The 12,500-nt window shown below is 36.3% G+C and overlaps 1 protein-coding gene across 2 annotated transcripts in view; it reads left to right on the forward strand.

Annotated features, from left to right (window-relative positions):
• Positions 1-12,500, forward strand: part of LOC143276098 (insoluble matrix shell protein 5-like) — a 19,034-nt gene that overhangs the window by 3,079 nt on the left and 3,455 nt on the right. For both annotated transcript variants that reach the window (XM_076580493.1, XM_076580492.1), the window contains exons 2-4: positions 8,295-8,344; positions 10,636-10,787; positions 11,731-11,898. In XM_076580493.1, coding sequence (XP_076436608.1) covers positions 8,295-8,344; positions 10,636-10,787; positions 11,731-11,898 — 370 coding nt within the window. The remainder of the gene's footprint in view (positions 1-8,294; positions 8,345-10,635; positions 10,788-11,730; positions 11,899-12,500) is intronic.

The following is a 12,500-nucleotide window of genomic DNA, read 5'->3' on the forward strand; positions in this document are numbered from 1 at the left end:
GTATCTTATTTGAGAATTGACAGACTGCTTTAAACAGTATCTTATTTGAGATTTGACAGACTGCTTTAAACAGTATCTTATTTGAGAATTGACAGACTGCTTTAAACAGTATCTTATTTGAGATTTGACAGACTGCTTTAAACAGTATCTTATTTGAGATTTGACAGACTGCTTTAAACAGTATCTTATTTGAGAATTGACAGACTGCTTTAAACAGTATCTTATTTGAGAATTGACAGACTGCTTTAAACAGTACCTTATTTGAGAATTGACAGGCTGCTTTAAACAGTATCTTATTTGAGAATTGACAGACTGCTTTAAACAGTATCTTATTTGAGATTTGACAGACTGCTTTAAACAGTATCTTATTTGAGATTTGACAGGCTGCTTTAAACAGTATCTTATTTGAGATTTGACAGACTGCTTTAAACATTATCTTATTTGAGATTTGACAGACTGCTTTAAACAATATCTTATTTGAGAATTGACAGACTGCTTTAAACAGTATCTTATTTGAGATTTGATAGGCTGCTTTAAACAGTATCTTATTTGAGATTTGACAGACTGCTTTAAACAGTATCTTATTTGAGAATTGACAGACTGCTTTAAACAGTATCTTATTTGAGAATTGACAGACTGCTTTAAACAGTATCTTATTTGAGAATTGACAGACTGCTTTAAACAGTATCTTATTTGAGAATTGACAGACTGCTTTAAACAGTATCTTATTTGAGAATTGACAGACTGCTTTAAACAGTATCTTATTTGAGAATTGACAGACTGCTTTAAACAGTATCTTATTTGAGAATTGACAGACTGCTTTAAACAGTATCTTATTTGATAAACAGTATCTTATTTGAGATTTGACAGACTGCTTTAAACAGTATCTTATTTGATAAACAGTATCTTATTTGATAAACAGTATCTTATTTGAGATTTGACAGACTGCTTTAAACAGTACCTTATTTGAGATTTGATAGACTGCTTTAAACAGTATCTTATTTGAGATTTGACAGACTGCTTTAAACAGTACTTTATTTGAGATTTGACAGACTGCTTTAAACAGTATCTTATTTGAGAATTGACAGGCTGCTTTAAACAGTATCTTATTTGAGAATTGACAGACTGCTTTAAACAGTACCTTATTTGAGATTTGATAGACTGCTTTAAACAGTATCTTATTTGAGAATTGACAGACTGCTTTAAACAGTATCTTATTTGAGATTTGACAGACTGCTTTAAACGGTATCTTATTTGAGAATTGACAGGCTGCTTTAAACAGTACCTTATTTGAGATTTGATAGGCTGCTTTAAACAGTATCTTATTTGAGATTTGACAGACTGCTTTAAACAGTATCTTATTTGAGATTTGACACACTGCTTTAAACAGTATCGTATTTGAGAATTGACAGACTGCTTTAAACAGTATCTTATTTGAGATTTGACAGACTGCTTTAAACAGTATCTTATTTGAGATTTGACAGACTGCTTTAAACAGTATCGTATTTGAGATTTGACAGACTGGTTTAAACAGTATCTTATTTGAGATTTGACAGACTGCTTTAAACAGTATCTTATTTTGAGAATTGACAGACTGCTTTAAACAGTATCTTATTTGAGAATTGACAGACTGCTTTAAACAGTACCTTATTTGAGATTTGATAGGCTGCTTTAAACAGTATCGTATTTGAGATTTGACAGACTGCTTTAAACAGTATCTTATTTGAGAATCGACAGACTGCTTTAAACAGTACCTTATTTGAGATTTGATAGGCTGCTTTAAACAGTACCTTATTTGAGATTTGACAGACTGCTTTAAACAGTATCTTATTTGAGAATCGACAGACTGCTTTAAACAGTACCTTATTTGAGATTTGATAGGCTGCTTTAAACAGTATCGTATTTGAGATTTGACAGACTGCTTTAAACAGTATCTTATTTGAGAATTGACAGACTGCTTTAAACAGTATCTTATTTGAGATTTGACAGACTGCTTTAAACAATATCTTATTTGAGAATTGACAGACTGCTTTAAACAGTATCTTATTTGAGAATCGACAGACTGCTTTAAACAGTATCTTATTTGAGAATTGACAGACTGGTTTAAACAGTACCTTATTTGGGAATTGACAGACTGCTTTAAACAGTATCTTATTTGAGATTTGATAGGCTGCTTTAAACAGTATCTTATTTGAGATTTGATAGGCTGCTTTAAACAGTATCGTATTTGAGATTTGACAGACTGCTTTAAACAGTATCTTATTTGAGAATTGACAGACTGCTTTAAACAGTACCTTATTTGAGATCTGATACGCTGCTTTAAACAGTATCTTATTTGAGAAGTGACAGACTGCTTTAAACAGTATCTTATTTGAGATTTGACAGACTGCTTTAAACAGTATCTTATTTGAGATTTGATAGGCTGCTTTAAACAGTATCTTATTTGAGAATTGACAGACTGCTTTAAACAGTACCTTATTTGAGATTTGATAGGCTGGTTTAAACAGTATCTTATTTGAGAATTGACAGACTGCTTTAAACAGTATCTTATTTGAGAATTGACAGACTGCTTTAAACAGTATCTTATTTGAGATTTGACAGACTGCTTTAAACAGTATCTTATTTGAGATTTGACAGGCTGCTTTAAACAGTACCTTATTTGAGATTTGATAGACTGCTTTAAACAGTACCTTATTTGAGATTTGACAGACTGCTTTAAACAGTATCTTATTTGAGATTTGATAGGCTGCTTTAAACAGTATCGTATTTGAGATTTGACAGACTGCTTTAAACAGTATCTTATTTGAGAATCGACAGACTGCTTTAAACAGTATCTTATTTGAGAATTGACAGACTGCTTTAAACAGTATCTTATTTGAGAATTGACAGACTGCTTTAAACAGTATCTTATTTGAGATTTGACAGACTGCTTTAAACAGTATCTTATTTGAGAATTGACAGACTGCTTTAAACAGTACCTTATTTGAGATTTGATAGGCTGCTTTAAACAGTACCTTATTTGGGAATTGACAGACTGCTTTAAACAGTATCTTATTTGAGAATTGACAGACTGTTTTAAACAGTATCTTATTTGAGAATTGACAGACTGCTTTAAACAGTATCTTATTTGATAAACAGTATCTTATTTGAGAATTGACAGACTGCTTTAAACAGTATCTTATTTGAGAATTGACAGACTGCTTTAAACAGTACCTTATTTGGGAATTGACAGACTGCTTTAAACAGTACCTTATTTGAGATTTGACAGACTGCTTTAAACAGTATCTTATTTGAGATTTGACAGACTGCTTTAAACAGTATCTTATTTGAGATTTGACAGACTGCTTTAAACAGTATCTTATTTGAGATTTGACAGACTGCTTTAAACAGTATCTTATTTGAGATTTGACAGACTGCTTTAAACAGTATCTTATTTGAGATTTGATAGGCTGCTTTAAACAGTATCGTATTTGAGATTTGATAGGCTGCTTTAAACAATATCTTATTTGAGATTTGACAGACTGCTTTAAACAGTATCTTATTTGAGATTTGACAGACTGCTTTAAACAGTATCTTATTTGAGAATTGACAGACTGCTTTAAACAGTATCTTATTTGAGAATTGACAGACTGCTTTAAACAGTATCTTATTTGAGAATTGACAGACTGCTTTAAACAGTATCTTATTTGAGATTTGATAGGCTGCTTTAAACAGTATATTATTTTGAGAATTGACAGACTGCTTTAAACAGTATCTTATTTGAGATTTGACAGACTGCTTTAAACAGTACCTTATTTGAGATCTGATAGGCTGCTTTAAACAGTATCGTATTTGAGAATTGACAGACTGCTTTAAACAGTATCGTATTTGAGATTTGACAGACTGCTTTAAACAGTATCTTATTTGAGAATTGATAGGCTGATTTAAACAGTATCGTATTTGAGAATTGACAGACTGCTTTAAACAGTACGTTATTTGAGATTTGATAGGCTGCTTTAAACAGTATCGTATTTGAGATTTGACAGACTGCTTTAAACAGTATCTTATTTGAGAATCGACAGACTGCTTTAAACAGTACCTTATTTGAGATTTGACAGACTGCTTTAAACAGTATCGTATTTGAGATTTGACAGACTGCTTTAAACAGTATCTTATTTGAGAATCGACAGACTGCTTTAAACAGTACCTTATTTGAGATTTGATAGGCTGCTTTAAACAGTATCGTATTTGAGATTTGACAGACTGCTTTAAACAGTATCTTATTTGAGAATCGACAGACTGCTTTAAACAGTACCTTGTTTGAGATTTGACAGACTGCTTTAAACAGTGTCTTATTTGAGAATTGACAGACTGCTTTAAACAGTACCTTGTTTGAGATTTGACAGACTGCTTTAAACAGTACCTTATTTGGGAATTGACAGACTGCTTTAAACAGTATCTTATTTGAGAATTGACAGACTGCTTTAAACAGTACCTTATTTGAGATCTGATAGGCTGCTTTAAACAGTATCGTATTTGAGATTTGGCAGACTGCTTTAAACAGTATCTTATTTGAGAATTGACAGACTGCTTTAAACAGTACCTTATTTGAGAATTGACAGACTGCTTTAAACAGTACCTTATTTGAGATCTGATAGGCTGCTTTAAACAGTATCGTATTTGAGATTTGACAGAATGCTTTAAACAGTATCTTATTTGAGATTTGACAGACTGCTTTAAACAGTATCTTATTTGAGATTTGACAGACTGCTTTAAACAGTATCTTATTTGAGATTTGACAGACTGCTTTAAACAGTATCTTATTTGAGATTTGACAGACTGCTTTAAACAGTACCTTATTTGAGATTTGATAGGCTGCTTTAAACAGTACCTTATTTGGGAATTGACAGACTGCTTTAAACAGTATCTTATTTGAGAATCGACAGACTGCTTTAAACAGTATCTTATTTGAGAATTGACAGACTGCTTTAAACAGTACCTTATTTGAGATTTGATAGGCTGGTTTAAACAGTATCTTATTTGAGATTTGACAGACTGCTTTAAACAGTATCTTATTTGAGAATTGACAGACTGCTTTAAACAGTATCTTATTTGAGAATTGACAGACTGCTTTAAACAGTATCTTATTTGAGATTTGACAGACTGCTTTAAACAGTATCTTATTTTGAGAATTGACAGACTGCTTTAAACAGTATCTTATTTGAGAATTGACAGACTGCTTTAAACAGTATCTTATTTGAGAATTGACAGACTGCTTTAAACAGTACCTTATTTGAGATCTGATAGGCTGCTTTAAACAGTATCGTATTTGAGATTTGGCAGACTGCTTTAAACAGTATCGTATTTGAGATTTGGCAGACTGCTTTAAACAGTATCTTATTTGAGATTTGACAGACTGCTTTAAACAGTATCTTATTTGAGATTTGACAGACTGCTTTAAACAGTATCGTATTTGAGATTTGGCAGACTGCTTTAAACAGTATCTTATTTGAGATTTGACAGACTGCTTTAAACAGTATCTTATTTGAGATTTGACAGACTGCTTTAAACGGTATCTTATTTGAGATTTGACAGACTGCTTTAAACAGTATCTTATTTGAGAATTGACAGACTGCTTTAAACAGTATCTTATTTGAGATTTGACAGACTGCTTTAAACAGTATCTTATTTGAGATTTGACAGACTGCTTTAAACAGTATCTTATTTGAGATTTGACAGACTGCTTTAAACAATATCTTATTTGAGATTTGACAGACTGCTTTAAACAGTATCTTATTTGAGAATCGACAGACTGCTTTAAACAGTATCTTATTTGAGAATTGACAGACTGCTTTAAACAGTATCTTATTTGAGATTTGACAGACTGCTTTAAACAGTATCTTATTTGAGAATTGACAGACTGCTTTAAACAGTATATTATTTTGAGAATTGACAGACTGCTTTAAACAGTATCTTATTTGAGATTTGACAGACTGCTTTAAACAGTATCTTATTTGAGATTTGATAGGCTGCTTTAAACAGTATCTTATTTGAGAATTGACAGACTGCTTTAAACAGTATCTTATTTGGGATTTGACAGACTGCTTTAAACAGTATCTTATTTGAGATTTGACAGACTGCTTTAAACAGTATCTTATTTGAGATTTGACAGACTGCTTTAAACAGTATCTTATTTGAGATCTGATAGGCTGCTTTAAACAGTATCTTATTTGAGATTTGATAGGCTGCTTTAAACAGTATCGTATTTGAGATTTGACAGACTGCTTTAAACAGTATCGTATTTGAGAATTGACAGATTGCTTTAAACAGTATCTTATTTGAGAATTGACAGACTGCTTTAAACAGTATCTTATTTGAGAATTGACAGACTGCTTTAAACAGTATCTTATTTGAGAATTGACAGACTGCTTTAAACAGTATCTTATTTGAGAATTGACAGACTGCTTTAAACAGTATCTTATTTGAGAATTGACAGACTGCTTTAAACAGTATCTTATTTGAGAATTGACAGACTGCTTTAAACAGTATCTTATTTGAGATCTGATAGGCTGCTTTAAACAGTATCTTATTTGAGAATTGACAGACTGCTTTAAACAGTATCTTATTTGGGAATTGACAGACTGCTTTAAACAGTATCTTATTTGAGAATTGACAGACTGCTTTAAACAGTATCTTATTTGAGAATTGACAGACTGGTTTAAACAGTATCTTATTTGAGAATTGACAGACTGCTTTAAACAGTATCTTATTTGAGAATTGACAGACTGCTTTAAACAGTATCTTATTTGAGATTTGATAGGCTGCTTTAAACAGTATCTTATTTGAGATTTGACAGACTGCTTTAAACAGTATCTTATTTGAGAATTGACAGACTGCTTTAAACAGTATCTTATTTGAGAATTGACAGACTGCTTTAAACAGTATCTTATTTGAGATCTGATAGGCTGCTTTAAACAGTATCTTATTTGAGAATTGACAGACTGCTTTAAACAGTATCTTATTTGAGAATTGACAGACTGCTTTAAACAGTATCTTATTTGAGAATTGACAGACTGCTTTAAACAGTATCTTATTTGAGAATTGACAGGCTGGTTTAAACAGTATCTTATTTGAGAATTGACAGACTGCTTTAAACAGTATCTTATTTGAGAATTGACAGACTGCTTTAAACAGTATCTTATTTGAGATTTGATAGGCTGCTTTAAACAGTATCTTATTTGAGAATTGACAGACTGCTTTAAACAGTATCTTATTTGAGAATTGACAGACTGCTTTAAACAGTATCGTATTTGAGATTTGACAGACTGCTTTAAACAGTATCTTATTTGAGAATTGATAGGCTGGTTTAAACAGTATCTTATTTGAGAATTGATAGGCTGATTTAAACAGTATCTTATTTGGTTTAAACAGTATCGTATTTGAGAATTGATAGGCTGGTTTAAACAGTATCTTATTTGAGAATTGGTAGGCTGTTTTAAACAGTATCGTATCTGAAAATGGATAGATTGGTCTTAAAAGTAAGTGTCTTATTTGAAAACGTCACAATGCAAATGTATACAAGCACAACAAGAAAGTTTTGATATCTAATCCTGTCGTAGGTCGTAGTGTTGATATACATTTATATAAAAAGCAGCACGTGCGACTAATGTCTCTACGTGTAGATTTGTTGTTGTTGTTCTGTTGAAATGCCAGCCCACATTCTGTTAAAAAAATAAATAAATAAATAAACACTCATAAAAGTATTAGCATTGGATACGACAGCGGTAATCATCATCATCATTATCATCAACGACGTCATCGTCATTGTCTTGGTAATTTCGGTACACCTATTTTCGGATTTTCTCTTATTGACCTCTCGTTAGCATTCGATTCCATTCACAAACAGGACTACTTTCAGAAAGTAGAAATGTAGAAATGTGTGCGGACACTAGCAGAAATGTAGAAATGTATGCGGGCATTAGTAGAAATGTAGAAATGTATATGGACACTGGTAGAAATGTAGAAATGTATGTGGACACTAGCAGAAATGTAGAAATGTATGCGGGCATTAGTAGAAATGTAGAAATGTATATGGACACTGGTAGAAATGTAGAAATGTATGCGGGCAGAGATGTTAACATTGGTGCATGAATATTACACTCAAAAAGTAAGAAAAATACAGATTGACAAACAGAAAATGACAATGAGGCATAATTGATGGTAATGGAAGTACGTTACTGTACAGAAGTGTGTGTGTGGGGGGGGGGGGGGGGGGGGAGTAGGAAGGGGAGATGAATTCCGTTGTTTTCTTTCAGATGAGTTTTCGTTGTTTGCCCCTTGCCCTGTGTGTTGGAGTCCTTCTGGGGTGAGTTGATAGGGTGAATCATCATCATCATCATCATCATCACCATCACCATCATCATCATCATCATCACCATCACCACCATCACCATCATCACCATCACCATAATCTTCTTCTTCATCATCATCACAATCATCATCGTCGTCGTCATCTTCACCATCGCCATCTTTTTCTTCTTCATCATCACCACCGTCATCACCACCTTTCCCAACCACCACCACCACCACCATCATCATCATTATCACCGTCATCACCACCACCACCACCACTGCCATCATGATCAACATAATCATCATTATAACCATCATCATTACCACTGTCATCGTCACCACCACTACCATCATCATTGTCACCACCGTCAGCACTACCACCACCACCATCATCATCACCACCTTCTTCTTCTTCTTCCTCATCACCACCGTCATCAGCACCACCACCACCACCATCATCATCATCATCATTATTATCATTATCATCATTATCATGATATGCTTTTACATAGCTTTATGGACATTGTCACCGTGTCATAGGCGTGTAATGCTTCTCCAGAGTTTTAAAGACATTGTTATCATGCCACAAGAGGAAGATTGTGTTTACCTGGATTTTTAAGAACATTGTTATCATGCCACAGGTGAGTGAGTGCAATGCTTCTCCAGAGTTTTAAAGACATTGTTATCATGTCAAAAGTGGAAGATTGTGTTTACCTGGATTTTTAAGAACATTGTTATCATGCCACAGGTGAGTGAGTGCAATGCTTCTCCAGAGTTTTAAAGACATTGTTATCATGCCACAAGAGGAAGATTGTGTTTAACTGGATTTTCAAGGACATTGTTATCATGCCACAGGTGAGTGAGTGTAATGCTTCTCCAGAGTTTTAAAGACATTGTTATCATGCCACAAGAGGAAGATTGGGTTTAACTGGTTTCTTAAGGACATTGTTATCATGCCACAGGTGAGTGAGTGTTTTTACCTGGCTTTAAGGATATTTCTTTCATGCCACAGGTGGATGACTGCTTTTATCTGGCTTTAAGGACATTTCTTTCATGCCACATGTGTGCATTGTTTCTCCAGAGACTTAAGGACATGGTTATCATGCCACAGGTGGGTGACTGTTTTTGCCTAGCTCTAAGGACATTATCATACCACAGGTGTGTGTGTGTAATATTTCTCCGGAGATTCAAGGACATTGTTATCATGCCACACGTGGGTGGTTGTTTTTACCTAACTTCGAGGACAAAGATTCAAAGACATTGTTATCATGCCAAACGTTACTTGATTGTTCTTTTCTCTCTCTTTTTTGTTTTACCTTACGTTGAACATAACCTAGTTTTTACTTAACCTAAGGTCATCATGCCATCATGCCACAGGTGGGTGATTGCTTTTACCTAGCTTTAAGGACATTGTGATCATACCACAAGTGTATAACGTTTCTTTAGATATTTAAGGACATTGTTATCATGCCACAGGTGTATAACGTTTCTTTAGAGACTTGAGGACATTGTTATCATGCCACATGAGCGTGTAGCGTTCCTCCAGAGACTTAAGGGCGTGGTTATCATGCCCACAGGTGGGTGTAACATTCCTGCAGAGATTCAAGGACATGGGTATCATGCCCACAACTAGGTATAACGTTCCTCCAGAGACTTAAGGACATGGTTATCATGCCCACAGCTGGATGTAACGTTCCTCCAGACTTAAGGACATGGGTATCATGCCCACAGCTAGGTATAACGTTCCTCCAGAGACGTAAGGACATGGGTATCATGCCCACAGCTGGATGTAACGTTCCTCCAGACTTAAGGACATGGGTATCATGCCCACAGGTGGGTGTAACATACTTGTATTTGTATTTCTTTTTATCACAACAGATTTCTCTGTGTGAAATTTGAGCTGCTCTCCCCAGGGAGAGCGCGTCGCTACACTACAGCGACACCCTTTTTTTTCTTTTTCTTTTCTTTTTTCTTTTTTCCTGCGTGCAGTTTTATTTGTTTTTCCTAACGAAGTGGATTTTTCCACAGAATTTTGCCAGGAACAACCCTTTTGTTGCCGTGGGTTCTTTTACGTGCGCTAAGTGCATGCTGCACACGGGACCTCGATTTATCGTCTCATCCGAATGACTAGCGTCCAGACCACCACTCAAGGTCTAGTGGAGGGGCAGAAAATTTCGGCGGCTGAGCCGTGATTTGAACCAGCGCGCTCAGCTTCTCTCGCTTCCTAGGCGGACGCGTTACCTCTAGGCCATCACTGCACGTTCCTCCAGAGACTTAATCACATGGGTACCATGCCCTCTACAGGTGGGTGGAGGGCCACCCGGGACGCCCCCCGTTGATGGACCCTGGGAAGGCGAGGGACCTGTTCCACCTGGTGGAGAGCCATGACGGGCACAGTGACGGGACCCTGAGCCCGGGTGACCTGAACCAGGTGTTCCAGCTGTTTGACATGGATGGTGAGTCGTTTTTGTAAAGTGTTTTCTATGTAGATATATAGATAAATGAATGAATAAATAAATAAATAAACAGTAATGACAGCATTCACAACCATAACCACAACAACAATATAAGAAGAAGAAGAGGAGGAGGAAGAGGAGGAAATAGAAGAAGAGGAGGAGGAAGAGGAGGAGGAGGAAGAGGAGGAAATCGAAGAAGAGGAGGAGGAGGAGGAACAGTAGAGGAAGAATTATAATCATAATAGTAGTGGTAGCAATAATCATGATCATTGTCACCGTATTCATAATCATAATTATAGTGAATAAACAAACAAACAAATGGATAGATCACCTAAATAAGGCAAAGTGAAATAAGATAAGACGAAATGAAATATTGGGAAACTCGGTCTGGCATGTTATTTGCTGTGCCTACGTGTGTGTGTGTGTGTGTGTGTGTGTGTGTGTGTGTGTGTGTGTGTGTGTGTGGTGACACACACACACACACACACACACACATTATCATTATTATCATTATCATTATGAGCATTTACGCCTAATCTTGAAAATAAGCCCTAAGCGTTCACAAATAGAACACATATGCAAATATCAAAAAGGAAGAAACTGATCACAAGACACCAAACATCATCAAAAGCCATTCATCATCCCCCCCCCCCCCCCCCCGCGCCCCCCCCTCCCCCCCCCCCCCCCACACACACACAATACACACAAGCACTCGGGCACGCACACACGCACACACACAACCCACAGCACACAATCACAAATAGCACACAACCAAAACACACACACACACACACACACACACACACACACACACACACACACACACACACACACACACATACAAACACACACGCGCGCGCAATGTTACGTTCAATTAACAAAACCATAAGCAATCTTTTGGACGGGACACGCACGCACGGTATAAATTACGGTCTTTTTGCAGACGACAGCCGAGTATCGAAGGCCGAGTTCAAAGCCCAGTGGGTGACACGAGAGCTGGGCAGTGACCAGGCTGCGGAGTACCTCTTTGACAGAGCAGACACCAACCACGACGGAAGTCTCACAGATTTTCCTGACATGCAACGGGTCTTCAAGTATTTTGACTATAACGGTGAGCTCGATATTTTGGACTGTACCTCTCTCTGTGTCTGTGTCTGTCTCTGTCTGTCTGTCTGTCTCTCTCTCTCTCTCTCTCTCTCTCTCTCTCTCTCTCTCTCTCTCTCTCTCAGTATAACTACATTTATATGCGTACATGTTTGTGTGTCTCTTAGAACAACGGCAGATGTGTAAGTCGGCCAAAGTGCTAATATCTTCACCGTTGGAAAATAAAGATTCATTCATTCATATTCTCTCTCTCTCTCTCTCTCTCTCTCTCTCTACGAATTTACACAATGAATGAATTGATGATGGAGTCTCCCGTCGAACCGACAGATGAATAGGCAGGCACGCTTATCTGTCGGTGTGTGTCCTCATATGGGAGAAGAGGCCGATTCTGGATGCGCAGCACTTCCCACACGTGTTGCAAGGGAAAACATCTCCAGAAGAGCTTCCTTCGCTCACGCTTCTCCTTAATGGCCAGCGTTCTCTTGTTTTCAAACGTCTTTATGCCACCAGAGCACAGCATCCTCCAGCGAGAGCGGTCAAGGACATCAGTTTCCCAGGAAGCGATGTCTATGTCACAGGCTTTGAGGTTTGTCTTCAAGGTGTCCTTGA

Source organism: Babylonia areolata, chromosome 31 (genome assembly GCF_041734735.1).
Source record: "Babylonia areolata isolate BAREFJ2019XMU chromosome 31, ASM4173473v1, whole genome shotgun sequence".
Lineage (NCBI taxonomy): Eukaryota > Metazoa > Mollusca > Gastropoda > Neogastropoda > Buccinidae > Babylonia > Babylonia areolata.